At 45.5% G+C, this 27284-nt stretch overlaps 1 protein-coding gene across 1 annotated transcript; it reads right to left on the reverse strand.

The window, feature by feature from the left end:
- Nucleotides 1-213: 213 nt before the first annotated feature.
- Nucleotides 214-26918, reverse strand: LOC134929145 (resistin-like). Its single transcript, XM_063927100.1, has 4 exons — nucleotides 26848-26918; nucleotides 26644-26765; nucleotides 11156-11233; nucleotides 214-478 (listed from the first exon to the last, which is right to left on the reverse strand). The coding sequence occupies exons 2-4, from the start codon at nucleotides 26738-26740 to the stop codon at nucleotides 345-347; spliced, it is 309 nt and encodes a 102-aa protein (XP_063783170.1). The 5' UTR covers nucleotides 26741-26765; nucleotides 26848-26918; the 3' UTR covers nucleotides 214-344.
- Between the last annotated feature and the right edge of the window lie 366 nt (nucleotides 26919-27284).

The raw sequence follows: 27284 nt of genomic DNA on the forward strand, positions 1-27284 counted from the left end.
ATTGTGGGAGGAAACCCACGCAAGTACGGGGAGAATATACAAACTCCACACAGTCAGAGCCACGGTGGGAATCAAACCCATGACCTCAGGGCTGTGAGGCAGCAGTGCTATCCACTACACCATCTGTGCTATGTCACCTTCTGCATGTTCCTGACACTGGTGACAGAATCAGGAGAAGACAGGACCCCGGGGAATAAATAGACTGATACTTGTTTCATGTTTATTTCTTACGCTTTATGGCAAAGTTCCATGTTTGGAAATACAGCATTATATGATGTACAGTAAGGACGGGGCCGGCAGTGATGTGATGTCAGCTGGTACACGCCACCCGCTACCTTCTGCTGTTACGGGGATGAAGTCTTGCAGCAGACGGCCGTGGTCCAGTCCATGTTAGCGCACTGACAGTGACATTTGGTGCTATCTACAACGTTCCATGATCCGCATGATTGTCCACAGGAACAACCTGTAACAATGTGACCTGCAGGAGAAACACAACGTATGAGGAGCTTCTCCAATAAAGCACAACTCTTACTGTTCCCAGGGAAGTGTGTTCTGAGTAACAGGTAACACACTGTCCTTGTGAAAGCATCTATGGAGCATAAAGTGCAGAACATAACCCCCCCTGTATGCTGTGCCCCCCTCTCCTATAGATTCTAAGCTCTGATCTGCAGCAGGGGCTCTCGCCTCATGTCACCCCCGGTATGCTGTGCCCCCCTCTCCTATAGATTCTAAGCTCTGATCTGCCTCATGTTACTCCCCTATTACTATCGAAATCACCAAAATGAGCATATGCTACAGCTCTTCCCTGCTGTTCTATCCCCTGGTCTCCATACCTCCCTGCTGTTCTATCCCCTGGTCTCCATACCTCCCTGGTGTTCTATCCCCTGGTCTCCATACCTCCCTGGTGTTCTATCCCCTGGTATCCATTCCTCCCTGGTGTCCTATCCCCTGGTCTCCATACCTCCCTGGTGTCCTATCCCCTGGTCTCCATACCTCCCTGGTGTCCTATCCCCTGGTCTCCATACCTCCCTGACATCCTATCCTCTGGTCTCCATACCTCCCTGGTGTCCTATCCTCTGGTCTCCATACCTCCCTGGCGTCCTATCCCCTGGTCTCCATACCTCCCTGGTGTCCTATCCCCTGGTCTCCATACCTCCCTGGTGTCCTATCCCCTGGTCTCCATACCTCCCTGACATCCTATCCTCTGGTCTCCATACCTCCCTGGTGTCCTATGCCCTGGTCTCCATACCTCCCTGGTGTTCTATCTCCTGGTCTCCATACCTCCCTGGTGTCCTATCCCCTGGTCTCCATACCTCCCTGGTGTCCTATCCCCTGGTCTCCATACCTCCCTGACATCCTATCCTCTGGTCTCCATGCCTCCCTGGTGTCCTATCCCCTGGTCTCCATACCTCTCTGGTGTCCTATCCCCTGGTCTCCATACCTCCCTGGTGTCCTATCCCCTGGTCTCCATAACTCCCTGGTGTCCTGTCCCCTGGTCTCCATACCTCCCTGGTGTACTATTCCCTGGTCTCCATTCCTCCCTGGTGTCCTATCCCCTGGTCTCCGTACCTCCCTGGTGTCCTATCCCCTGGTCTCCATACTTTTGTGGTGTCCTATGCCCTGGTCACCATACCTCCTTGATGTCCTATCCCCTGGCCTCCATACCTCCCTGACATCCTATCCTCTGGTCTCCATACCTCCCTGGTGTCCTATGCCCTGGTCTCCATACCTCCCTGGTGTTCTATCCCCTGGTCTCCATACCTCCCTGGTGTCCTATCCCCTGGTCTCCATACCTCCCTGGTGTCCTATCCCCTGGTCTCCATACCTCCCTGACATCCTATCCTCTGGTCTCCATGCCTCCCTGGTGTCCTATCCCCTGGTCTCCATACCTCTCTGGTGTCCTATCCCCTGGTCTCCATACCTCCCTGGTGTCCTATCCCCTGGTCTCCATAACTCCCTGGTGTCCTGTCCCCTGGTCTCCATACCTCCCTGGTGTACTATTCCCTGGTCTCCATTCCTCCCTGGTGTCCTATCCCCTGGTCTCCGTACCTCCCTGGTGTCCTATCCCCTGGTCTCCATACTTTTGTGGTGTCCTATGCCCTGGTCACCATACCTCCTTGATGTCCTATCCCCTGGCTTCCATACCTTCCTGGGATCCTATCCCCTGGTCTCCATACCTCCAAGGGGACCTATCCCCTGTTCTCCATACCTCCCTGATGTCTTGACCGCTGGTCTCCATACCTCTCTGGGGTCTTATACCTTGGTCTCCATACTTCCTTGGTGTCATATCCCCTAGTCTCCATACCTCTGTGATGTTCTATGACCTGGTCTCCATTCCACCCTGGTGTCCTGTCCCCTGGTCTCCATATCTCCCTGATGTCCTATCCCCTGGTCTCCATACCTCTGTGGTGTCCAATTTCCTAGTCTCTATACTTCTGTGGTGTCCAATCCCCTGGTCTCCGTACCTCTATGGTGTCCTATCCTCTGGTCTCCATATCTCCATGATGTCTTTACTTCTGGTCTCTATACCTCTCTGGTGTCTTATACCTTGGCATCCATACCTCCTTGGTGTCTAATTCCCTAGTCTCCATACCTCTGTGGTGTCCTATCCCCTGGTCTCCATTGCTCCTTGGTGTCCTATCCCCTGGTCTCCATAACTCCCTGCTGTCCTGTCCGCTGGTCTCCATACCTCCCTGGTGTCCTGTCCGCTGGTCTCCATACCTCCTTGGTGTCCTATCCCCTGGTCTCCATACCTCCTTGGTGTCATATCCCCTGGTCTCCATACCTTTGTGGTGTCCTATGCCCTGGTCTACATACCTCCCTGGTGTCCTGTCCGCTGGTCTCCATACCTCCCTGGTGTCCTTTCCACTGGTCTCCATACCTCCATGGGGTCCTATCTCCTGGACTCCAAACAATCCCTTGTGTTTTGACCGCTGCTCTCCATACCTCTCTGGTGTCTTATTCCTTGGTCTCCATAACTCCTTGGTGTCCTATCCCCTAGTCTTCATATCTCCTTGTTGTCCTATGCCCTGGTCTCCATACCTCCTTGGTGTCTTATGCCCTTGTCTCCTTACCTCCCTGGTATCCTGTCCACTGATCTCCATACCACCCTTGTGTCCTGTCCGCTGGTCTCCATACCTCCTTGGTGTCCTATCCCCTGGTCTCCATACCTTTATGGTGTCCTATGTCCTGGTCTCCATTGCTCTTTGGTGTCATATGCCCTGGTCTCCATTGCTCCTTGGTGTCCTATCCCCTGGTCTCCATAACTCCCTGCTGTCCTGTCCGCTGGTCTCCATACCTCCCTGGTGTCCTATCCCCTGGTCTCCATACCTTTATGGTGTCCTATGCCCTGTTCTCCATACTTTCCTGATGTCAAAAACCTGGTCTCCATACCTCCCTGGTGTCCTATGCGCAAGTCTCCATACATCTATGGTGTTCTATCCCCTGGTCCCCATAACACTGTGGTGTCCTATCCTCTGGTCTCCATTAGAGATGAGCGGGTTCGGTTTCTCTGAAACCGAACCCGCACGAACTTCATGTTTTTTTTACGGGTCCGAGCAGACTCGGATCCTCCCGCCTTGCTCGGTTAACCCGAGCGCGCCCGAACGTCATCATGACGCTGTCGGATTCTCGCGAGACTCGGATTCTATATAAGGAGCCGCGCGTCGCCGCCATTTTCACACGTGCATTGAGATTGATAGGGAGAGGACGTGGCTGGCGTCCTCTCCATTAGAAATTAGATTAGAAGAGAGAGAGAGATTGTGCAGAGTCAGACAGAGTTTACCACAGTGACCAGTGCAGTTGTTGTTAGTTAACTTTTATTTATTTTAATATAATATATCCGTTCTCTGCTATATCCGTTCTCTGCCTGAAAAAAAACGATACACAGCAGCAGCCAGTCACACAGTGTGACTCAGTCTGTGTGCACTCAGCTCAGCCCAGTGTGCTGCACATCAATGTATAAAAGGCAAAGCTTATAATAATTGTGGGGGAGACTGGGGAGCACTGCAGGTTGTTATAGCAGGAGCCCCCAGGAGTACATAATATTATATTAATTTAAAATTAAACAGTGCACACTTTTGCTGCAGGAGTGCCACTGCCAGTGTGACTAGTGGTGACCAGTGCCTGACCACCAGTATAGTAGTATATTGTTGTATGTATTGTATACTATCTCTTTATCAACCAGTCTATATTAGCAGCAGACACAGTACAGTGCGGTAGTTCACGGCTGTGGCTACCTCTGTGTCGGCAGTCGGAACTCGGCAGGCAGTCCGTCCATCCATAATTGTATTACAATATATACCACCTAACCGTGGTATTTTTTTTTCTTTCTTTATACCGTCGTCATAGTGTCATACTAGTTGTTACGAGTATACTACTATCTCTTTATCAACCAGTGTACAGTGCGGTAGTTCACGGCTGTGGCTACCTCTGTGTCGGCAGTCGGCAGGCAGTCCGTCCATCCATAATTGTATTATTATTATAATATATACCACCTAACCGTGGTTTTTTTTTCATTCTTTATACCGTCATAGTGTCATACTAGTTGTTACGAGTATACTACTATCTCTTTATCAACCAGTGTACAGTGCGGTAGTTCACGGCTGTGGCTACCTCTGTGTCGGCAGTCGGCAGGCAGTCCGTCCATCCATAATTGTATTATTATTATAATATATACCACCTAACCGTGGTTTTTTTTTCATTCTTTATACCGTCGTCATAGTGTCATACTAGTTGTTACGAGTATACTACTATCTCTTTATCAACCAGTGTACAGTGCGGTAGTTCACGGCTGTGGCTACCTCTGTGTCGGCAGTCGGCAGGCAGTCCGTCCATCCATAATTGTATTATTATTATAATATATACCACCTAACCGTGGTTTTTTTTTCATTCTTTATACCGTCGTCATAGTGTCATACTAGTTGTTACGAGTATACTACTATCTCTTTATCAACCAGTGTACAGTGCGGTAGTTCACGGCTGTGGCTACCTCTGTGTCGGCACTCGGCAGGCAGTCCGTCCATCCATAATTGTATTATTATTATAATATATACCACCTAACTGTGGTATTTTTTTTTCTTTCTTTATACCGTCGTCATAGTGTCATACTAGTTGTTACGAGTATACTACTATCTCTTTATCAACCAGTGTACAGTGCGGTAGTTCACGGCTGTGGCTACCTCTGTGTCGGCAGTCGGCAGGCAGTCCGTCCATCCATAATTGTATTATTATTATAATATATACCACCTAACTGTGGTATTTTTTTTTCTTTCTTTATACCGTCGTCATAGTGTCATACTAGTTGTTACGAGTATACTACTATCTCTTTATCAACCAGTGTACAGTGCGGTAGTTCACGGCTGTGGCTACCTCTGTGTCGGCAGTCGGCAGGCAGTCCGTCCATCCATAATTGTATTATTATTATAATATATACCACCTAACCGTGGTTTTTTTTTTCATTCTTTATACCGTCGTCATAGTGTCATACTAGTTGTTACGAGTATACTACTATCTCTTTATCAACCAGTGTACAGTGCGGTAGTTCACGGCTGTGGCTACCTCTGTGTCGGCAGTCGGCAGGCAGTCCGTCCATCCATAATTGTATTATTATTATAATATATACCACCTAACTGTGGTATTTTTTTTTCTTTCTTTATACCGTCGTCATAGTGTCATACTAGTTGTTACGAGTATACTACTATCTCTTTATCAACCAGTGTACAGTGCGGTAGTTCACGGCTGTGGCTACCTCTGTGTCGGCAGTCGGCAGGCAGTCCGTCCATCCATAATTGTATTATTATTATAATATATACCACCTAACCGTGGTATTTTTTTTCATTCTTTATACCGTCGTCATAGTGTCATACTAGTTGTTACGAGTATACTACTATCTCTTTATCAACCAGTGTACAGTGCGGTAGTTCACGGCTGTGGCTACCTCTGTGTCGGCAGTCGGCAGGCAGTCCGTCCATCCATAATTGTATTATTATTATAATATATACCACCTAACTGTGGTATTTTTTTTTCTTTCTTTATACCGTCGTCATAGTGTCATACTAGTTGTTACGAGTATACTACTATCTCTTTATCAACCAGTGTACAGTGCGGTAGTTCACGGCTGTGGCTACCTCTGTGTCGGCAGTCGGCAGGCAGTCCGTCCATCCATAATTGTATTATTATTATAATATATACCACCTAACCGTGGTTTTTTTATACCACCTAACCGTGGCAGTCCGTCCATAATTGTATACTAGTATCCAATCCATCCATCTCCATTGTTTACCTGAGGTGCCTTTTAGTTCTGCCTATAAAATATGGAGAACAAAAAAGTTGAGGTTCCAAAATTAGGGAAAGATCAAGATCCACTTCCACCTCGTGCTGAAGCTGCTGCCACTAGTCATGGCCGAGACGATGAAATGCCAGCAACGTCGTCTGCCAAGGCCGATGCCCAATGTCATAGTACAGAGCATGTCAAATCCAAAACACCAAATATCAGAAAAAAAAGGACTCCAAAACCTAAAATAAAATTGTCGGAGGAGAAGCGTAAACTTGCCAATATGCCATTTACCACACGGAGTGGCAAGGAACGGCTGAGGCCCTGGCCTATGTTCATGGCTAGTGGTTCAGCTTCACATGAGGATGGAAGCACTCAGCCTCTCGCTAGAAAACTGAAAAGACTCAAGCTGGCAAAAGCACCGCAAAGAACTGTGCGTTCTTTGAAATCCCAAATCCACAAGGAGAGTCCAATTGTGTCGTTTGCGATGCCTGACCTTCCCAACACTGGACGTGAAGAGCATGCGCCTTCCACTATTTGCATGCCCCCTGCAAGTGCTGGAAGGAGCACCCGCAGTCCAGTTCCTGATAGTCAGATTGAAGATGTCAGTGTTGAAGTACACCAGGATGAGGAGGATATGGGTGTTGCTGGCGCTGGGGAGGAAATTGACCAGGAGGATTCTGATGGTGAGGTGGTTTGTTTAAGTCAGGCACCCGGGGAGACACCTGTTGTCCGTGGGAGGAATATGGCCGTTGACATGCCAGGTGAAAATACCAAAAAAATCAGCTCTTCGGTGTGGAGGTATTTCACCAGAAATGCGGACAACAGGTGTCAAGCCGTGTGTTCCCTTTGTCAAGCTGTAATAAGTAGGGGTAAGGACGTTAACCACCTCGGAACATCCTCCCTTATACGTCACCTGCAGCGCATTCATAATAAGTCAGTGACAAGTTCAAAAACTTTGGGTGACAGCGGAAGCAGTCCACTGACCAGTAAATCCCTTCCTCTTGTAACCAAGCTCACGCAAACCACCCCACCAACTCCCTCAGTGTCAATTTCCTCCTTCCCCAGGAATGCCAATAGTCCTGCAGGCCATGTCACTGGCAAGTCTGACGAGTCCTCTCCTGCCTGTGATTCCTCCGATGCATCCTTGCGTGTAACGCCTACTGCTGCTGGCGCTGCTGTTGTTGCCGCTGGGAGTCGATGGTCATCCCAGAGGGGAAGTCGTAAGCCCACTTGTACTACTTCCAGTAAGCAATTGACTGTTCAACAGTCCTTTGCGAGGAAGATGAAATATCACAGCAGTCATCCTACTGCAAAGCGGATAACTGAGTCCTTGACAACTATGTTGGTGTTAGACGTGCGTCCGGTATCCGCCGTTAGTTCACAGGGAACTAGACAATTTATTGAGGCAGTGTGCCCCCGTTACCAAATACCATCTAGGTTCCACTTCTCTAGGCAGGCGATACCGAGAATGTACACGGACGTCAGAAAAAGACTCACCAGTGTCCTAAAAAATGCAGTTGTACCCAATGTCCACTTAACCACGGACATGTGGACAAGTGGAGCAGGGCAGGGTCAGGACTATATGACTGTGACAGCCCACTGGGTAGATGTATGGACTCCCGCCGCAAGAACAGCAGCGGCGGCACCAGTAGCAGCATCTCGCAAACGCCAACTCTTTCCTAGGCAGGCTACGCTTTGTATCACCGCTTTCCAGAATACGCACACAGCTGAAAACCTCTTACGGCAACTGAGGAAGATCATCGCGGAATGGCTTACCCCAATTGGACTCTCCTGTGGATTTGTGGCATCGGACAACGCCAGCAATATTGTGTGTGCATTAAATATGGGCAAATTCCAGCACGTCCCATGTTTTGCACATACCTTGAATTTGGTGGTGCAGAATTTTTAAAAAACGACAGGGGCGTGCAAGAGATGCTGTCGGTGGCCAGAAAAATTGCGGGACACTTTCGGCGTACAGGCACCACGTACAGAAGACTGGAGCACCACCAAAAACTACTGAACCTGCCCTGCCATCATCTGAAGCAAGAAGTGGTAACGAGGTGGAATTCAACCCTCTATATGCTTCAGAGGTTGGAGGAGCAGCAAAAGGCCATTCAAGCCTATACAATTGAGCACGATATAGGAGATGGAATGCACCTGTCTCAAGTGCAGTGGAGAATGATTTCAACGTTGTGCAAGGTTCTGATGCCCTTTGAACTTGCCACACGTGAAGTCAGTTCAGACACTGCCAGCCTGAGTCAGGTCATTCCCCTCATCAGGCTTTTGCAGAAGAAGCTGGAGGCATTGAAGAAGGAGCTAACACGGAGCGATTCCGCTAGGCATGTGGGACTTGTGGATGCAGCCCTTAATTCGCTTAACAAGGATTCACGGGTGGTCAATCTGTTGAAATCAGAGCACTACATTTTGGCCACCGTGCTCGATCCTAGATTTAAAGCCTACCTTGGATCTCTCTTTCCGGCAGACACAGGTCTGCTGGGGTTGAAAGACCTGCTGGTGACAAAATTGTCAAGTCAAGCGGAACGCGACCTGTCAACATCTCCTCCTTCACATTCTCCCGCAACTGGGGGTGCGAGGAAAAGGCTCAGAATTCCGAGCCCACCCGCTGGCGGTGATGCAGGGCAGTCTGGAGCGACTGCTGATGCTGACATCTGGTCCGGACTGAAGGACCTGACAACGATTACGGACATGTCGTCTACTGTCACTGCATATGATTCTCTCAACATTGATAGAATGGTGGAGGATTATATGAGTGACCGCATCCAAGTAGGCACGTCACACAGTCCGTACTTATACTGGCAGGAAAAAGAGGCAATTTGGAGGCCCTTGCACAAACTGGCTTTATTCTACCTAAGTTGCCCTCCCACAAGTGTGTACTCCGAAAGAGTGTTTAGTGCCGCCGCTCACCTTGTCAGCAATCGGCGTACGAGGTTACATCCAGAAAATGTGGAGAAGATGATGTTCATTAAAATGAATTATAATCAATTCCTCCGCGGAGACATTGACCAGCAGCAATTGCCTCCACAAAGTACACAGGGAGCTGAGATGGTGGATTCCAGTGGGGACGAATTGATAATCTGTGAGGAGGGGGATGTACACGGTGATATATCGGAGGGTGAAGATGAGGTGGACATCTTGCCTCTGTAGAGCCAGTTTGTGCAAGGAGAGATTAATTGCTTCTTTTTTGGGGGGGGTCCAAACCAACCCGTCATATCAGTCACAGTCGTGTGGCAGACCCTGTCACTGAAATGATGGGTTGGTTAAAGTGTGCATGTCCTGTTTTGTTTATACAACATAAGGGTGGGTGGGAGGGCCCAAGGATAATTCCATCTTGCACCTCTTTTTTCTTTTCTTTTTCTTTGCATCATGTGCTGATTGGGGAGGGTTTTTTGGAAGGGACATCCTGCGTGACACTGCAGTGCCACTCCTAGATGGGCCCGGTGTTTGTGTCGGCCACTAGGGTCGCTTATCTTTCTCACACAGTCAGCTACCTCATTGCGCCTCTTTTTTTCTTTGCGTCATGTGCTGTTTGGGGAGGGTTTTTTGGAAGGGACATCCTGCGTGACACTGCAGTGCCACTCCTAGATGGGCCCGGTGTTTGTGTCGGCCACTAGGGTCGCTTATCTTACTCACACAGCGACCTCGGTGCAAATTTTAGGACTAAAAATAATATTGTGAGGTGTGATGTGTTCAGAATAGGCTGAAAATGAGTGTAAATTATGTTTTTTGAGGTTAATAATACTTTGGGATCAAAATTACCCCCAAATTCTATGATTTAAGCTGTTTTTTAGGGTTTTTTGAAAAAAACACCCGAATCCAAAACACACCCGAATCCGACAAAAAAAATTCGGTGAGGTTTTGCCAAAACGCGGTCGAACCCAAAACACGGCCGCGGAACCGAACCCAAAACCAAAACACAAAACCCGAAAAATTTCAGGCGCTCATCTCTAGTCTCCATATCTCCCTGATGTCCAATCCCCTGGTCTCCTTACCTCTGTGGTGTCCTATCCCCTGGTCTTCATACCTCCTTGGTGTCCTATCCCCTGGTCTCCATATCTCCCTGATGTCTATCCCTTGGTCTCCATATCTCCATGATGTCCTATCCCCTGGTCTCCATATCTCCATGATGTCCTATCCCCTGGTCTCCATATCTCCATGATGTCCTATCCCCATGTCTCCATATCTCACCAATGTCCTATCCCTTGGTCTCCTCCTGTGTTCTATCTTTTGGTGCCTTTTGCATTTTTTTTGTCATGTTAAACCTTATAATGAAGGTAATATAAAAGCTGATTGTTCTAATATAATATGAAGGTAAAACATATTCTTTCCTCACATAATACAAATAAATAAATGGAATCAGTTAAAAAGATAAAACCAAACAAAAGCAATTGGTGCATCACGCCGGTTACTACATGGATTCGGCCTCAGCAGAGAGACAACTGAATGCAGTGAGAGGACGAGGGTGAGCTGACCTCACATGTGCCAGACTGAATGTAACGCAGTGACCAGTATAACGTACTGTATGTATAATAACTGATCACATGATGGCGATACTGTGGGTTTCTCTGGCGCCATGACAGTGGGTGACCATTAACCCCTGAATTGTCAGATTACTCCCTAATTATCTGCTTGTCACCATGACCTCTGCATTCCCCCCTCACTGACACACATTGCACATGAAGCGCAACTTCCAAACATGGCGGACGCCAAACTAAAGACAATTGTCATGTGTCCCCAGGGGAAATATAATACAGACTATGCTGGTAAGTATTTGGGTGGTAGAATGATGGGCACCTCCCTGAGAGGTAAGTACAACATACTGGAGTGACCCCTCCGGCTAGCCGTACAAGCAGCACTTACCTGGTGGACAGCTGGCGTCTGCTGACCTTTCAGTAATATATTTACACTGGAGATTGGGAGCTTTGCAGTAATCAGACACTGAAATGAGAAACAAAGTCACATGAAACGCCAGGAAAAGACATCTTCTGTAATTACCAGCGTCACTATTATACTGGCACCATCTGAGCCACCATAGCCTGGGCAGCGTGGGTACATAGTACTACTGCACAGGGGTTACATAGTACTACTGCACATGTGTTACATAGAACTACTGCACAGGTGTTACATAGTACTACTACATGGGGTTACATAGTACTACTGCACAGGGGTTACATAGTACTACTGCACAGGAAGTTACATAGTACTACTGCACAGGGGTTACATAGTACTACTGCACAGGAAGTTACATAGTACTACTGCATGGGGTTACATAGTACTACTGCACAGGGGTTACATAGTACTACTACATGGGGTTACATAGTACTACTGCACAGGGGTTACATAGTACTACTGCACAGGAAGTTACATAGTACTACTGCACAGGGGTTACATAGTACTACTGCATGGGGTTACATAGTACTACTGCACAGGGGTTACATAGTACTACAGCACAGGGAGTTACATAGTACTACTGCATGGGGTTACATAGTACTACTGCATGGGGTTACATAGTACTACTGCACAGGAGTTACATAGTACTACTGCACAGGGGTTACATAGTACTACTGCATGGGGTTACATAGTACTACTGCACAGGAGTTACATAGTACTACTGCACAGGGAGTTACATAGTACTACTGCACAGGGGTTACATAGTACTACTGCATGGGGTTACATAGTACTACTGCACAGGAGTTACATAGTACTACTGCACAGGGAGTTACATAGTACTACTGCATGGGGTTACATAGTACTACTGCACAGGGGTTACATAGTACTACAGCACAGGGAGTTACATAGTACCACTGCATGGGGTTACATAGTACTACTGCATGGGGTTACATAGTACTACTGCATGGGGTTACATAGTACTACTGCACAGGAGTTACATAGTACTACTGCACAGGGGTTACATAGTACTACTGCATGGGGTTACATAGTACTACTGCACAGGAGTTACATAGTACTACTGCACAGGGAGTTACATAGTGCTACTGCATGGGGTTACATAGTACTACTGCACAGGGGTTACATAGTACTACTACATGGGGTTACATAGTACTACTGCACAGGAGTTACATAGTACTACTGCACAGGGAGTTACATAGTACTACTGCACAGGGAGTTACATAGTACTACTGCACAGGAAGTTACAAAGTACTACTGCATGGGGTTACATAGTACTACTGCACAGGGGTTACATAGTACTACTACATGGGGTTACATAGTACTACTGCACAGGAGTTACATAGTACTACTGCACAGGGAGTTACATAGTACTACTGCATGGGGTTACATAGTACTACTGCACAGGGGTTACATAGTACTACTACATGGGGTTACATAGTACTACTGCACAGGAGTTACATAGTACTACTGCACAGGGAGTTACATAGTACTACTGCACAGGGGTTACATAGTACTACTACATGGGGTTACATAGTACTACTGCACAGGGGTTACATAGTACTACTGCACAGGAAGTTACATAGTACTACTGCACAGGGGTTACATAGTACTACTGCATGGGGTTACATAGTACTACTGCACAGGGGTTACATAGTACTACAGCACAGGGAGTTACATAGTACTACTGCATGGGGTTACATAGTACTACTGCATGGGGTTACATAGTACTACTGCACAGGAGTTACATAGTACTACTGCACAGGGGTTACATAGTACTACTGCATGGGGTTACATAGTACTACTGCACAGGAGTTACATAGTACTACTGCACAGGGAGTTACATAGTACTACTGCACAGGGGTTACATAGTACTACTGCATGGGGTTACATAGTACTACTGCACGGAGTTACATAGTACTACTGCACAGGGAGTTACATAGTACTACTGCATGGGGTTACATAGTACTACTGCACAGGGGTTACATAGTACTACAGCACAGGGAGTTACATAGTACTACTGCATGGGGTTACATAGTACTACTGCATGGGGTTACATAGTACTACTGCATGGGGTTACATAGTACTACTGCACAGGAGTTACATAGTACTACTGCACAGGGGTTACATAGTACTACTGCATGGGGTTACATAGTACTACTGCACAGGAGTTACATAGTACTACTGCACAGGGAGTTACATAGTACTACTGCATGGGGTTACATAGTACTACTACATGGGGTTACATAGTACTACTGCACAGGAGTTACATAGTACTACTGCACAGGGAGTTACATAGTACTACTGCACAGGGAGTTACATAGTACTACTGCACAGGGAGTTACAAAGTACTACTGCATGGGGTTACATAGTACTACTGCACAGGGGTTACATAGTACTACTACATGGGGTTACATAGTACTACTGCACAGGAGTTACATAGTACTACTGCACAGGAGTTACATAGTACTATTGCACAGGGGTTACATAGTACTACTGCACAGGGGTTACATAGTACTACTACATGGGGTTACATAGTACTACTACATGGGGTTACATAGTACTACTGCACAGGGGTTACATAGTACTACTACATGGGGTTACATAGTACTACTGCACAGGAGTTACATAGTACTACTGCACAGGGAGATACATAGTACTACTGCATGGGGTTACATAGTACTACTGCACAGGGGTTACATAGTACTACTACATGGGGTTAGATAGTACTACTGCACAGGAGTTACATAGTACTACTGCACAGGGAGTTACATAGTACTACTGCACAGGAGTTATATAGTACTACTGCACAGGAGTTACATAGTACTACTGCACAGGGGTTACATAGTACTACTGCACAGGGGTTACATAGTACTACTACATGGGGTTACATAGTACTACTGCACAGGGGTTACATAGTACTACTGCACAGGGGTTACATAGTATTACTGCATGGGGTTACATAGTACTACTGCACAGGGGTTACATAGTACTACTACATGGGGTTACATAGTACTACTGCACAGGAGTTACATAGTACTACTGCACAGGGGTTACATAGTACTACTGCATGGGGTTACATAGTACTACTGCACAGCGGTTACATAGTACTACTACATGGGGTTACATAGTACTACTGCACAGGAGTTACATAGTACTACTGCACAGGGAGTTACATAGTACTACTGCACAGGGAGTTACATACTACTACTGCATGGGGTTACATAGTACTACTGCACAGGGAGTTACATAGTACTACTGCATGGGGTTACATAGTACTACTGCATGGGGTTACATAGTACTACTGCACAGGGGTTACATAGTACTACTGCATGGGGTTACATAGTACTACTGCACAGGAGTTACATAGTACTACTGCATGGGGTTACATAGTACTACTGCACAGGGAGTTACATAGTACTACTGCACAGGAGTTACATAGTACTACTGCACAGGGAGTTACATAGTACTACTGCACAGGGAGTTACATAGTACTACTGCATGGGGTTACATAGTACTACTGTACAGGAGTTACATAGTACTACTGCACAGGAGTTACATAGTACTACTGCACAGGGAGTTACATAGTACTACTGCACAGGGAGTTACATAGTACTACTGCATGGGGCTACATAGTACTACTGCACAGGGGTTACATAGTACTACTGCACAGGAGTTACATAGTACTACTGCACAGGAGTTACTTAGTACTATTGCACAGGGGTTACATAGTACTACTGCATGGGGTTACATAGTACTACTGCACAGGAGTTACATAGTACTACTGCACAGGGAGTTACATAGTACTACTGCACAGGGAGTTACATAGTACTACTGCATGGGGTTACATAGTACTACTGCACATGGGTTACATAGTACTACTGCACATGGGTTACATAGTACTACTGTACAGGAGTTACATAGTACTACTGCACAGGGAGTTACATAGTACTACTGCATGGGGTTACATAGTACTGCTGCACAGGGGTTACATAGTACTACTGCATGGGGTTACATAGTACTACTGCACTGCACAGAGGTTACATAGTACTACTGCACAGGGGTTACATAGTACTACTGCACAGGGGTTACATAGTACTACTGCACAGGGGTTACATAGTACTACTGCACAGGGGTTACATAGTACTACTGCACATGGGTTACATAGTAGTACTGCACAGGGGTTACATAGTACTACTGCACAGGGGTTACATAGTACTACTGCATGGGGTTACATAGTACTACTGCACAGGGGTTACATAGTACTACTACATGGGGTTACATAGTACTACTACATGGGGTTACATAGTACTACTGCACAGGGGTTACATAGTACTACTACATGGGGTTACATAGTACTACTGCACAGGAGTTACATAGTACTACTGCACAGGGAGTTACATAGTACTACTGCATGGGGTTACATAGTACTACTGCACAGGGGTTACATAGTACTACTACATGGGGTTACATAGTACTACTGCACAGGAGTTACATAGTACTACTGCACAGGGAGTTACATAGTACTACTGCACAGGAGTTATATAGTACTACTGCACAGGAGTTACATAGTACTACTGCACAGGGGTTACATAGTACTACTGCACAGGGGTTACATAGTACTACTACATGGGGTTACATAGTACTACTGCACAGGGGTTACATAGTACTACTGCACAGGGGTTACATAGTACTACTGCATGGGGTTACATAGTACTACTGCACAGGGGTTACATAGTACTACTACATGGGGTTACATAGTACTACTGCACAGGAGTTACATAGTACTACTGCACAGGGGTTACATAGTACTACTGCATGGGGTTACATAGTACTACTGCACAGGGGTTACATAGTACTACTACATGGGGTTACATAGTACTACTGCACAGGAGTTACATAGTACTACTGCACAGGGAGTAACATAGTACTACTGCACAGGGAGTTACATACTACTACTGCATGGGGTTACATAGTACTACTGCACAGGGAGTTACATAGTACTACTGCATGGGGTTACATAGTACTACTGCATGGGGTTACATAGTACTACTGCACAGGGGTTACATAGTACTACTGCATGGGGTTACATAGTACTACTGCACAGGAGTTACATAGTACTACTGCATGGGGTTACATAGTACTACTGCACAGGGAGTTACATAGTACTACTGCACAGGAGTTACATAGTACTACTGCACAGGGAGTTACATAGTACTACTGCACAGGGAGTTACATAGTACTACTGCATGGGGTTACATAGTACTACTGTACAGGAGTTACATAGTACTACTGCACAGGAGTTACATAGTACTACTGCACAGGGAGTTACATAGTACTACTGCACAGGGAGTTACATAGTACTACTGCATGGGGTTACATAGTACTACTGCACAGGGGTTACATAGTACTACTACATGGGGTTACATAGTACTACTGCACAGGAGTTACATAGTACTACTGCACAGGAGTTACTTAGTACTATTGCACAGGGGTTACATAGTACTACTGCATGGGGTTACATAGTACTACTGCACAGGAGTTACATAGTACTACTGCACAGGGAGTTACATAGTACTACTGCACAGGGAGTTACATAGTACTACTGCATGGGGTTACATAGTACTACTGCACATGGGTTACATAGTACTACTGCACATGGGTTACATAGTACTACTGTACAGGAGTTACATAGTACTACTGCACAGGGAGTTACATAGTACTACTGCATGGGGTTACATAGTACTGCTGCACAGGGGTTACATAGTACTACTGCATGGGGTTACATAGTACTACTGCACTGCACAGAGGTTACATAGTACTACTGCACAGGGGTTACATAGTACTACTGCACAGGGGTTACATAGTACTACTGCACAGGGGTTACATAGTACTACTGCACAGGGGTTACATAGTACTACTGCACATGGGTTACATAGTAGTACTGCACAGGGGTTACATAGTACTACTGCACAGGGGTTACATAGTACTACTGCATGGGGTTACATAGTACTACTGCACTGCACAGAGGTTACATAGTACTACTGCACAGGGGTTACATAGTACTACTGCACAGGGGTTACATAGTACTACTGCACAGGGGTTATATAGTGCTACTGCACTGCACAGGGGGTTACATAGTACTACTGCACTGCACAGGGGTTACATAGTACTACTGCACAGGGGTCACATAGTACTACTGCACAGGGGTTACATAGTACTACTGCACTGCACAGGGGTTACATAGTACTGCTACATGGGGTTACATAGTACTACTGCACTGCACAGGGGTTACATAGTACTACTGCACTGCACAGGGGTTACATAGTACTACTGCACTGCACAGGGGTTACATAGTACTACTGCACTGCACAGGGGTTACATAGTACTACTGCACAGAGGTTACATAGTACTACTGCACAGGGGTTACATAGTACTACTGCACAGGGGTTACATAGTACTACTGCACAGGGGTTACATAGTACTACTGCACATGGGTTACATAGTACTACTGCACATGGGTTACATAGTACTACTGCACATGGGTTACATAGTACTACTGCACAGGGGTTACATAGTACTACTGCACAGGGGTTACATAGTACTACTGCACAGGGGTTACATAGTACTACTGCACATGGGTTACATAGTACTACTGCATGGGGTTACATAGTACTACTGCACAGGGGTTACATAGTACTACAGCACAGGGAGTTACATAGTACTACTGCATGGGGTTACATAGTACTACTGCATGGGGTTACATAGTACTACTGCACAGGAGTTACATAGTACTACTGCACAGGGGTTACATAGTACTACTGCATGGGGTTACATAGTACTACTGCACAGGAGTTACATAGTACTACTGCACAGGGAGTTACATAGTACTACTGCACAGGGGTTACATAGTACTACTGCATGGGGTTACATAGTACTACTGCACAGGAGTTACATAGTACTACTGCACAGGGAGTTACATAGTACTACTGCATGGGGTTACATAGTACTACTGCACAGGGGTTACATAGTACTACAGCACAGGGAGTTACATAGTACCACTGCATGGGGTTACATAGTACTACTGCATGGGGTTACATAGTACTACTGCATGGGGTTACATAGTACTACTGCACAGGAGTTACATAGTACTACTGCACAGGGGTTACATAGTACTACTGCATGGGGTTACATAGTACTACTGCACAGGAGTTACATAGTACTACTGCACAGGGAGTTACATAGTACTACTGCACAGGAGTTATATAGTACTACTGCACAGGAGTTACATAGTACTACTGCACAGGGGTTACATAGTACTACTGCACAGGGGTTACATAGTACTACTACATGGGGTTACATAGTACTACTGCACAGGGGTTACATAGTACTACTGCACAGGGGTTACATAGTACTACTGCATGGGGTTACATAGTACTACTGCACAGGGGTTACATAGTACTACTACATGGGGTTACATAGTACTACTGCACAGGAGTTACATAGTACTACTGCACAGGGGTTACATAGTACTACTGCATGGGGTTACATAGTACTACTGCACAGGGGTTACATAGTACTACTGCACAGGGAGTTACATAGTACTACTGCACAGGAGTTATATAGTACTACTGCACAGGAGTTACATAGTACTACTGCACAGGGGTTACATAGTACTACTGCACAGGGGTTACATAGTACTACTACATGGGGTTACATAGTACTACTGCACAGGGGTTACATAGTACTACTGCACAGGGGTTACATAGTACTACTGCATGGGGTTACATAGTACTACTGCACAGGGGTTACATAGTACTACTACATGGGGTTACATAGTACTACTGCACAGGAGTTACATAGTACTACTGCACAGGGGTTACATAGTACTACTGCATGGGGTTACATAGTACTACTGCACAGGGGTTACATAGTACTACTACATGGGGTTACATAGTACTACTGCACAGGAGTTACATAGTACTACTGCACAGGGAGTAACATAGTACTACTGCACAGGGAGTTACATACTACTACTGCATGGGGTTACATAGTACTACTGCACAGGGAGTTACATAGTACTACTGCATGGGGTTACATAGTACTACTGCATGGGGTTACATAGTACTACTGCACAGGGGTTACATAGTACTACTGCATGGGGTTACATAGTACTACTGCACAGGAGTTACATAGTACTACTGCATGGGGTTACATAGTACTACTGCACAGGGAGTTACATAGTACTACTGCACAGGAGTTACATAGTACTACTGCACAGGGAGTTACATAGTACTACTGCACAGGGAGTTACATAGTACTACTGCATGGGGTTACATAGTACTACTGTACAGGAGTTACATAGTACTACTGCACAGGAGTTACATAGTACTACTGCACAGGGAGTTACATAGTACTACTGCACAGGGAGTTACATAGTACTACTGCATGGGGTTACATAGTACTACTGCACAGGGGTTACATAGTACTACTACATGGGGTTACATAGTACTACTGCACAGGAGTTACATAGTACTACTGCACAGGAGTTACTTAGTACTATTGCACAGGGGTTACATAGTACTACTGCATGGGGTTACATAGTACTACTGCACAGGAGTTACATAGTACTACTGCACAGGGAGTTACATAGTACTACTGCACAGGGAGTTACATAGTACTACTGCATGGGGTTACATAGTACTACTGCACATGGGTTACATAGTACTACTGCACATGGGTTACATAGTACTACTGTACAGGAGTTACATAGTACTACTGCACAGGGAGTTACATAGTACTACTGCATGGGGTTACATAGTACTGCTGCACAGGGGTTACATAGTACTACTGCATGGGGTTACATAGTACTACTGCACTGCACAGAGGTTACATAGTACTACTGCACAGGGGTTACATAGTACTACTGCATGGGGTTACATAGTACTACTGCACAGGGGTTACATAGTACTACTGCACAGGGAGTTACATAGTACTACTGCACAGGAGTTATATAGTACTACTGCACAGGAGTTACATAGTACTACTGCACAGGGGTTACATAGTACTACTGCACAGGGGTTACATAGTACTACTACATGGGGTTACATAGTACTACTGCACAGGGGTTACATAGTACTACTGCACAGGGGTTACATAGTACTACTGCATGGGGTTACATAGTACTACTGCACAGGGGTTACATAGTACTACTACATGGGGTTACATAGTACTACTGCACAGGAGTTACATAGTACTACTGCACAGGGGTTACATAGTACTACTGCATGGGGTTACATAGTACTACTGCACAGGGGTTACATAGTACTACTACATGGGGTTACATAGTACTACTGCACAGGAGTTACATAGTACTACTGCACAGGGAGTAACATAGTACTACTGCACAGGGAGTTACATACTACTACTGCATGGGGTTACATAGTACTACTGCACAGGGAGTTACATAGTACTACTGCATGGGGTTACATAGTACTACTGCATGGGGTTACATAGTACTACTGCACAGGGGTTACATAGTACTACTGCATGGGGTTACATAGTACTACTGCACAGGAGTTACATAGTACTACTGCATGGGGTTACATAGTACTACTGCACAGGGAGTTACATAGTACTACTGCACAGGAGTTACATAGTACTACTGCACAGGGAGTTACATAGTACTACTGCACAGGGAGTTACATAGTACTACTGCATGGGGTTACATAGTACTACTGTACAGGAGTTACATAGTACTACTGCACAGGAGTTACATAGTACTACTGCACAGGGAGTTACATAGTACTACTGCACAGGGAGTTACATAGTACTACTGCATGGGGTTACATAGTACTACTGCACAGGGGTTACATAGTACTACTACATGGGGTTACATAGTACTACTGCACAGGAGTTACATAGTACTACTGCACAGGAGTTACTTAGTACTATTGCACAGGGGTTACATAGTACTACTGCATGGGGTTACATAGTACTACTGCACAGGAGTTACATAGTACTACTGCACAGGGAGTTACATAGTACTACTGCACAGGGAGTTACATAGTACTACTGCATGGGGTTACATAGTACTACTGCACATGGGTTACATAGTACTACTGCACATGGGTTACATAGTACTACTGTACAGGAGTTACATAGTACTACTGCACAGGGAGTTACATAGTACTACTGCATGGGGTTACATAGTACTGCTGCACAGGGGTTACATAGTACTACTGCATGGGGTTACATAGTACTACTGCACTGCACAGAGGTTACATAGTACTACTGCACAGGGGTTACATAGTACTACTGCACAGGGGTTACATAGTACTACTGCACAGGGGTTACATAGTACTACTGCACAGGGGTTACATAGTACTACTGCACATGGGTTACATAGTAGTACTGCACAGGGGTTACATAGTACTACTGCACAGGGGTTACATAGTACTACTGCATGGGGTTACATAGTACTACTGCACTGCACAGAGGTTACATAGTACTACTGCACAGGGGTTACATAGTACTACTGCACAGGGGTTACATAGTACTACTGCACAGGGGTTATATAGTGCTACTGCACTGCACAGGGGGTTACATAGTACTACTGCACTGCACAGGGGTTACATAGTACTACTGCACAGGGGTCACATAGTACTACTGCACAGGGGTTACATAGTACTACTGCACTGCACAGGGGTTACATAGTACTGCTACATGGGGTTACATAGTACTACTGCACTGCACAGGGGTTACATAGTACTACTGCACTGCACAGGGGTTACATAGTACTACTGCACTGCACAGGGGTTACATAGTACTACTGCACTGCACAGGGGTTACATAGTACTACTGCACAGAGGTTACATAGTACTACTGCACAGGGGTTACATAGTACTACTGCACAGGGGTTACATAGTACTACTGCACAGGGGTTACATAGTACTACTGCACATGGGTTACATAGTACTACTGCACATGGGTTACATAGTACTACTGCACATGGGTTACATAGTACTACTGCACAGGGGTTACATAGTACTACTGCACAGGGGTTACATAGTACTACTGCACAGGGGTTACATAGTACTACTGCACATGGGTTACATAGTACTACTGCACAGGGGTTACATAGTACTACTGCACAGGGGTTACATAGTACTACTGCACAGGGGTTACATAGTACTACTGCACAGGGGTTACATAGTACTACTGCACAGGGGTTACATAGTACTACTGCACTGCACTGCACAGGGGTTACATAGTACTACTGCACAGGGGTTACATAGTACTACTGCACAGGGGTTACATAGTACTACTGCACAGGGGTTACATAGTACTACTGCACAGGGGTTACATAGTACTACTGCACAGGGGTTACATAGTACTACTGCACAGGGGTTACATAGTACTACTGCACAGAGGTTACATAGTACTACTGCACTGCACATGGGTTACATAGTACTACTGCACTGCACATGGGTTACATAGTACTACTGCACAGAGATTACATAGTACTACTGCACAGGGGTTACATAGTACTACTGCACTGCACATGGGTTACATAGTACTACTGCACAGAGGTTACATAGTACTACTGCACAGGGGTTACATAGTACTACTGCACTGCACATGGGTTACATAGTACTACTGCACTGCACAGGGGTTACATAGTACTACTGCACAGGGGTTACATAGTACTACTACACTGCACAGGGGTTACATAGTACTACTGCACAGGGGTTACATAGTACTACTGCACAGGAGTTACATAGTACTACTGCACAGGGGTTACATAGTACTACTGCACAGGGGTTACATAGTACTACTGCACAGGGGTTACATAGTACTACTGCACTGCACAGGGGTTACATAGTACTACTGCACAGGGAGTTACATAGTACTACTGCATGGGGTTACATAGTACTACTGCACAGGGGTTACATAGTACTACTACATGGGGTTACATAGTACTACTGCACAGGAGTTACATAGTACTTCTGCACAGGAGTTACATAGTACTATTGCACAGGGGTTACATAGTACTACTGCACAGGGAGTTACATAGTACTACTGCACTGCACAGGGGTTACATAGTACTACTGCACTGCACAGGGGTTACATAGTACTACTGCACATGGGTTACATAGTACTACTGCACAGGGGTTACATAGTACTACTGCACATGGGTTACATAGTACTACTGCACAGGGGTTACATAGTACTACTGCACATGGGTTACATAGTACTACTGCATGGGGTTACATAGTACTACTGCACTGCACAGAGGTTACATAGTACTACTGCACAGGGGTTACATAGTACTACTGCACTGCACAGGGGTTACATAGTACTACTGCACAGGGGTTACATAGTACTACTGCACATGGGTTACATAGTAGTACTGCACAGGGGTTACATAGTACTACTGCACAGGGGTTACATAGTACTACTGCACAGGGGTTACATAGTACTACTGCACAGGGGTTACATAGTACTACTGCACAGGGGTTACATAGTACTACTGCATGGGGTTACATAGTACTACTGCACTGCACAGAGGTTACATAGTACTACTGCACAGGGGTTACATAGTACTACTGCACAGGGGTTACATAGTACTACTGCATGGGGTTACATAGTACTACTGCACTGCACAGAGGTTACATAGTACTACTGCACAGGGGTTACATAGTACTACTGCACAGGGGTTACATAGTACTACTGCACAGGGGTTACATAGTGCTACTGCACTGCACAGGGGTTACATAGTACTACTGCACAGGGGTTACATAGTACTACTGCACAGGGGTTACATAGTACTACTGCACTGCACAGGGGTTACATAGTACTACTACATGGGGTTACATAGTACTACTGCACTGCACAGGGGTTACATAGTACTACTACATGGGGTTACATAGTACTACTGCACTGCACAGGGGTTACATAGTACTACTGCACTGCACAGGGGTTACATAGTACTACTGCACTGCACAGGGGTTACATAGTACTACTGCACTGCACAGGGGTTACATAGTACTATTGCATAGGGGTTACATAGTACTACTGCACAGGGGTTACATAGTACTACTGCACAGGGGTTACATAGTACTACTGCACAGGGGTTACATAGTACTACTGCACATGGGTTACATAGTACTACTGCACATGGGTTACATAGTACTACTGCACAGGGGTTACATAGTACTACTGCACAGGGGTTACATAGTACTACTGCACAGGGGTTACATAGTACTACTGCACATGGGTTACATAGTACTACTGCACAGGGGTTACATAGTACTACTGCACAGGGGTTACATAGTACTACTGCACAGGGGTTACATAGTACTACTGCACAGGGGTTACATAGTACTACTGCACATGGGTTACATAGTACTACTGCACAGGGGTTACATAGTACTACTGCACAGGGGTTACATAGTACTACTGCACAGGGGTTACATAGTACTACTGCACATGGGTTACATAGTACTACTGCACAGGGGTTACATAGTACTACTGCATGGGGTTACATAGTACTACTGCACTGCACAGGGGTTACATAGTACTACTGCACAGGGGTTACATAGTACTACTGCACAGGGGTTACATAGTACTACTGCACAGAGGTTACATAGTACTACTGCACAGGGGTTACATAGTACTACTGCACTGCACATGGGTTACATAGTACTACTGCACAGAGGTTACATAGTACTACTGCACAGGGGTTACATAGTACTACTGCACTGCACATGGGTTACATAGTACTACTGCACTGCACAGGGGTTACATAGTACTACTGCACAGGGGTTACATAGTACTACTACACTGCACAGGGGTTACATAGTACTACTGCACAGGGGTTACATAGTACTAGTGCACAGGGGTTACATAGTACTACTGCACTGCACAGGGGTTACATAATACTACTGCACAGGGGTTACATAGTACTACTGCACAGGGGTTACATAGTACTACTACATGGGGTTACATAGTACTACTGCACATGGGTTACATAGTACTACTACATGGGGTTACATAATACTACTGCACAGGGGTTACATAATACTACTGCACAGGGGTTACATAGTACTACTGCACAGGGGTTACATAGTACTACTGCACAGGGGTTACATTTGGGAGTTTCATGTATCTGTCTGGAATATTATATGCTACATACAGTAAGCTAGTCGTACAGTTTAGAGTCTTTCAGACAATGCGACAAGCAGCGCCACAGTCTGAGCATCTGAAATGATCCTGAACCGACGATTTCAATGATTTTACTGTAATAGAAACCAGTAGTAGTAGGAATGGTAAAAAGTAAATTCTTTTTCTCCAGATTGTACATTTACTGAAAAAAATCATCCCAGATATTGGTAATTCCCATATTGGTATACACTAGCATGTAGATGATATCTGCAGAATGACGGTCTGACAGATCAAACATGCTTGAAAATCAGGCAATAGACACAATAGTTTTTTGGTGTTTTTCACTGTTTGTTAATTATTATTCCTGTACAACAGTACACACTAAGTGCCAATTGCACAGATTCGTCACAAATTGGCAATATTGGCTTGATTATCTTCAATGTATAGCCAGCCAATAAACCAACACTTTACCCGCTTCATTCATCCAACCAATCAAAACTTCATCCATCCAACCACCCAACACTTCATCCCCATCATTCATCCAACCAACCAACCAACCAACCAACCAACCAACCAACCAACCAACCAGCCAATACTTCATCCCCTTCATTCATCCAACCAAAATATCATCCCCATCATTCATCCAATCAGCCAACCAACCAACCAACCAACCAACCAACCAACCAACCAACCAACCACCCAACCAACCAACCAACCACCACTTTACCCCCTTCATTCAGCCAACCAACCAATCAACACTTCATTCCCTTCCTTCATTCATCCAACCAACCAATCAAAACTTCATCCACTTCATCCATCCAATCAACCAACACTTCATCCCCATCATTCATCCAACCAATCAAAAATTCATCTGCATCATTCATTCAACCAACCAACCAACCAACCAACCAACCAACCAACCAACCAACCAACCAATACTTCATCCCATTCATTCATTCATGCATTCATCCATCCATTCATTTGTTCATTTATTCAACCAATCAAAAATACATGCCCATCATTCATCCAACCAACCAACCAACCAACCAACCAACCAACCAACCAACCAACCAACCAACACTTTACCCCCTTCATTCAGCCAACCAATCAAAAATCAATCACCTCCATCCAGCCAATCAACCAACATTTTAGCCCCTTCATCCAACCAACCAACCAACCAACCAACCAACCAACCAACCAACCAACCAACCAACCAACTGGACAACACAGATTGGAAGTGATGAGAGAAGAAGGGTCATGGGACATTTGTCTCTTACCTAATGATTTTATGCTATCATCGAGGCTGCAGTGCCTATCGTTTCCACTGACCAGTACCGGTACCAGCAGCAAGATGATGGACACATAGAGCTTCATCCTCCAACCACAGATATCAGACCTGCTGAGGAACATGGAGATAAGAGAAGAGTCAGCTCTTCTGCCCACTGGACATGTTTATCGCCCAGAACCAGGACTGTACTCACCTCTCTTATCCAGAAACAGGCTGATCCATCCTCCAGGAAACCTTTATATACAGCTTCTGAGGCTTCTCCACCTTTTATTAAATCAATGACAGAAAATGAATGATTGCATCTAATACGATTGCAGCATCTTTGTTTTAATAACATGTAAATTGCATTTCTATTATTATGTCATAACTATTGCTTGGTTCAGGATGTAAATTAATTAATGACATGCTATAATATTACAACATGTAATTATGACACAGTAATTTAGAAGATTCTATAAAGGTGGTGAGACAGGCTGCAGGGCGTTGTGATAATTTAATCCTCCTTAGTTGCGGATGTTCCTCTCCCTGTACTTACTCCGCCTGTGCATGATATATATAACCTGAGTTCTGGGAAAGTGTCACTCCAACTGAACTGGGGATGATAAATCACCCTCTGTGTATGACCCCAAC

This window comes from Pseudophryne corroboree, chromosome 1 (assembly GCF_028390025.1).
Source record: "Pseudophryne corroboree isolate aPseCor3 chromosome 1, aPseCor3.hap2, whole genome shotgun sequence".
Taxonomy (NCBI): domain Eukaryota; kingdom Metazoa; phylum Chordata; class Amphibia; order Anura; family Myobatrachidae; genus Pseudophryne; species Pseudophryne corroboree.

Coding starts and splice junctions, on each gene's coding strand:
- LOC134929145 (XM_063927100.1), bottom strand. CDS start 26,740: ATGAAGCTCTATGTGTCCATCATCTTGCTGCTGGTACCGGTACTGGTC. Junction 11,234..26,643: donor TGATAGCATAAAATCATTAG/GTAAGAGACAAA, acceptor TTCTCATTTCAG/TGTCTGATTACTGCAAAGCT. Junction 479..11,155: donor AGACGCCAGCTGTCCACCAG/GTAAGTGCTGCT, acceptor TTTCTCCTGCAG/GTCACATTGTTACAGGTTGT.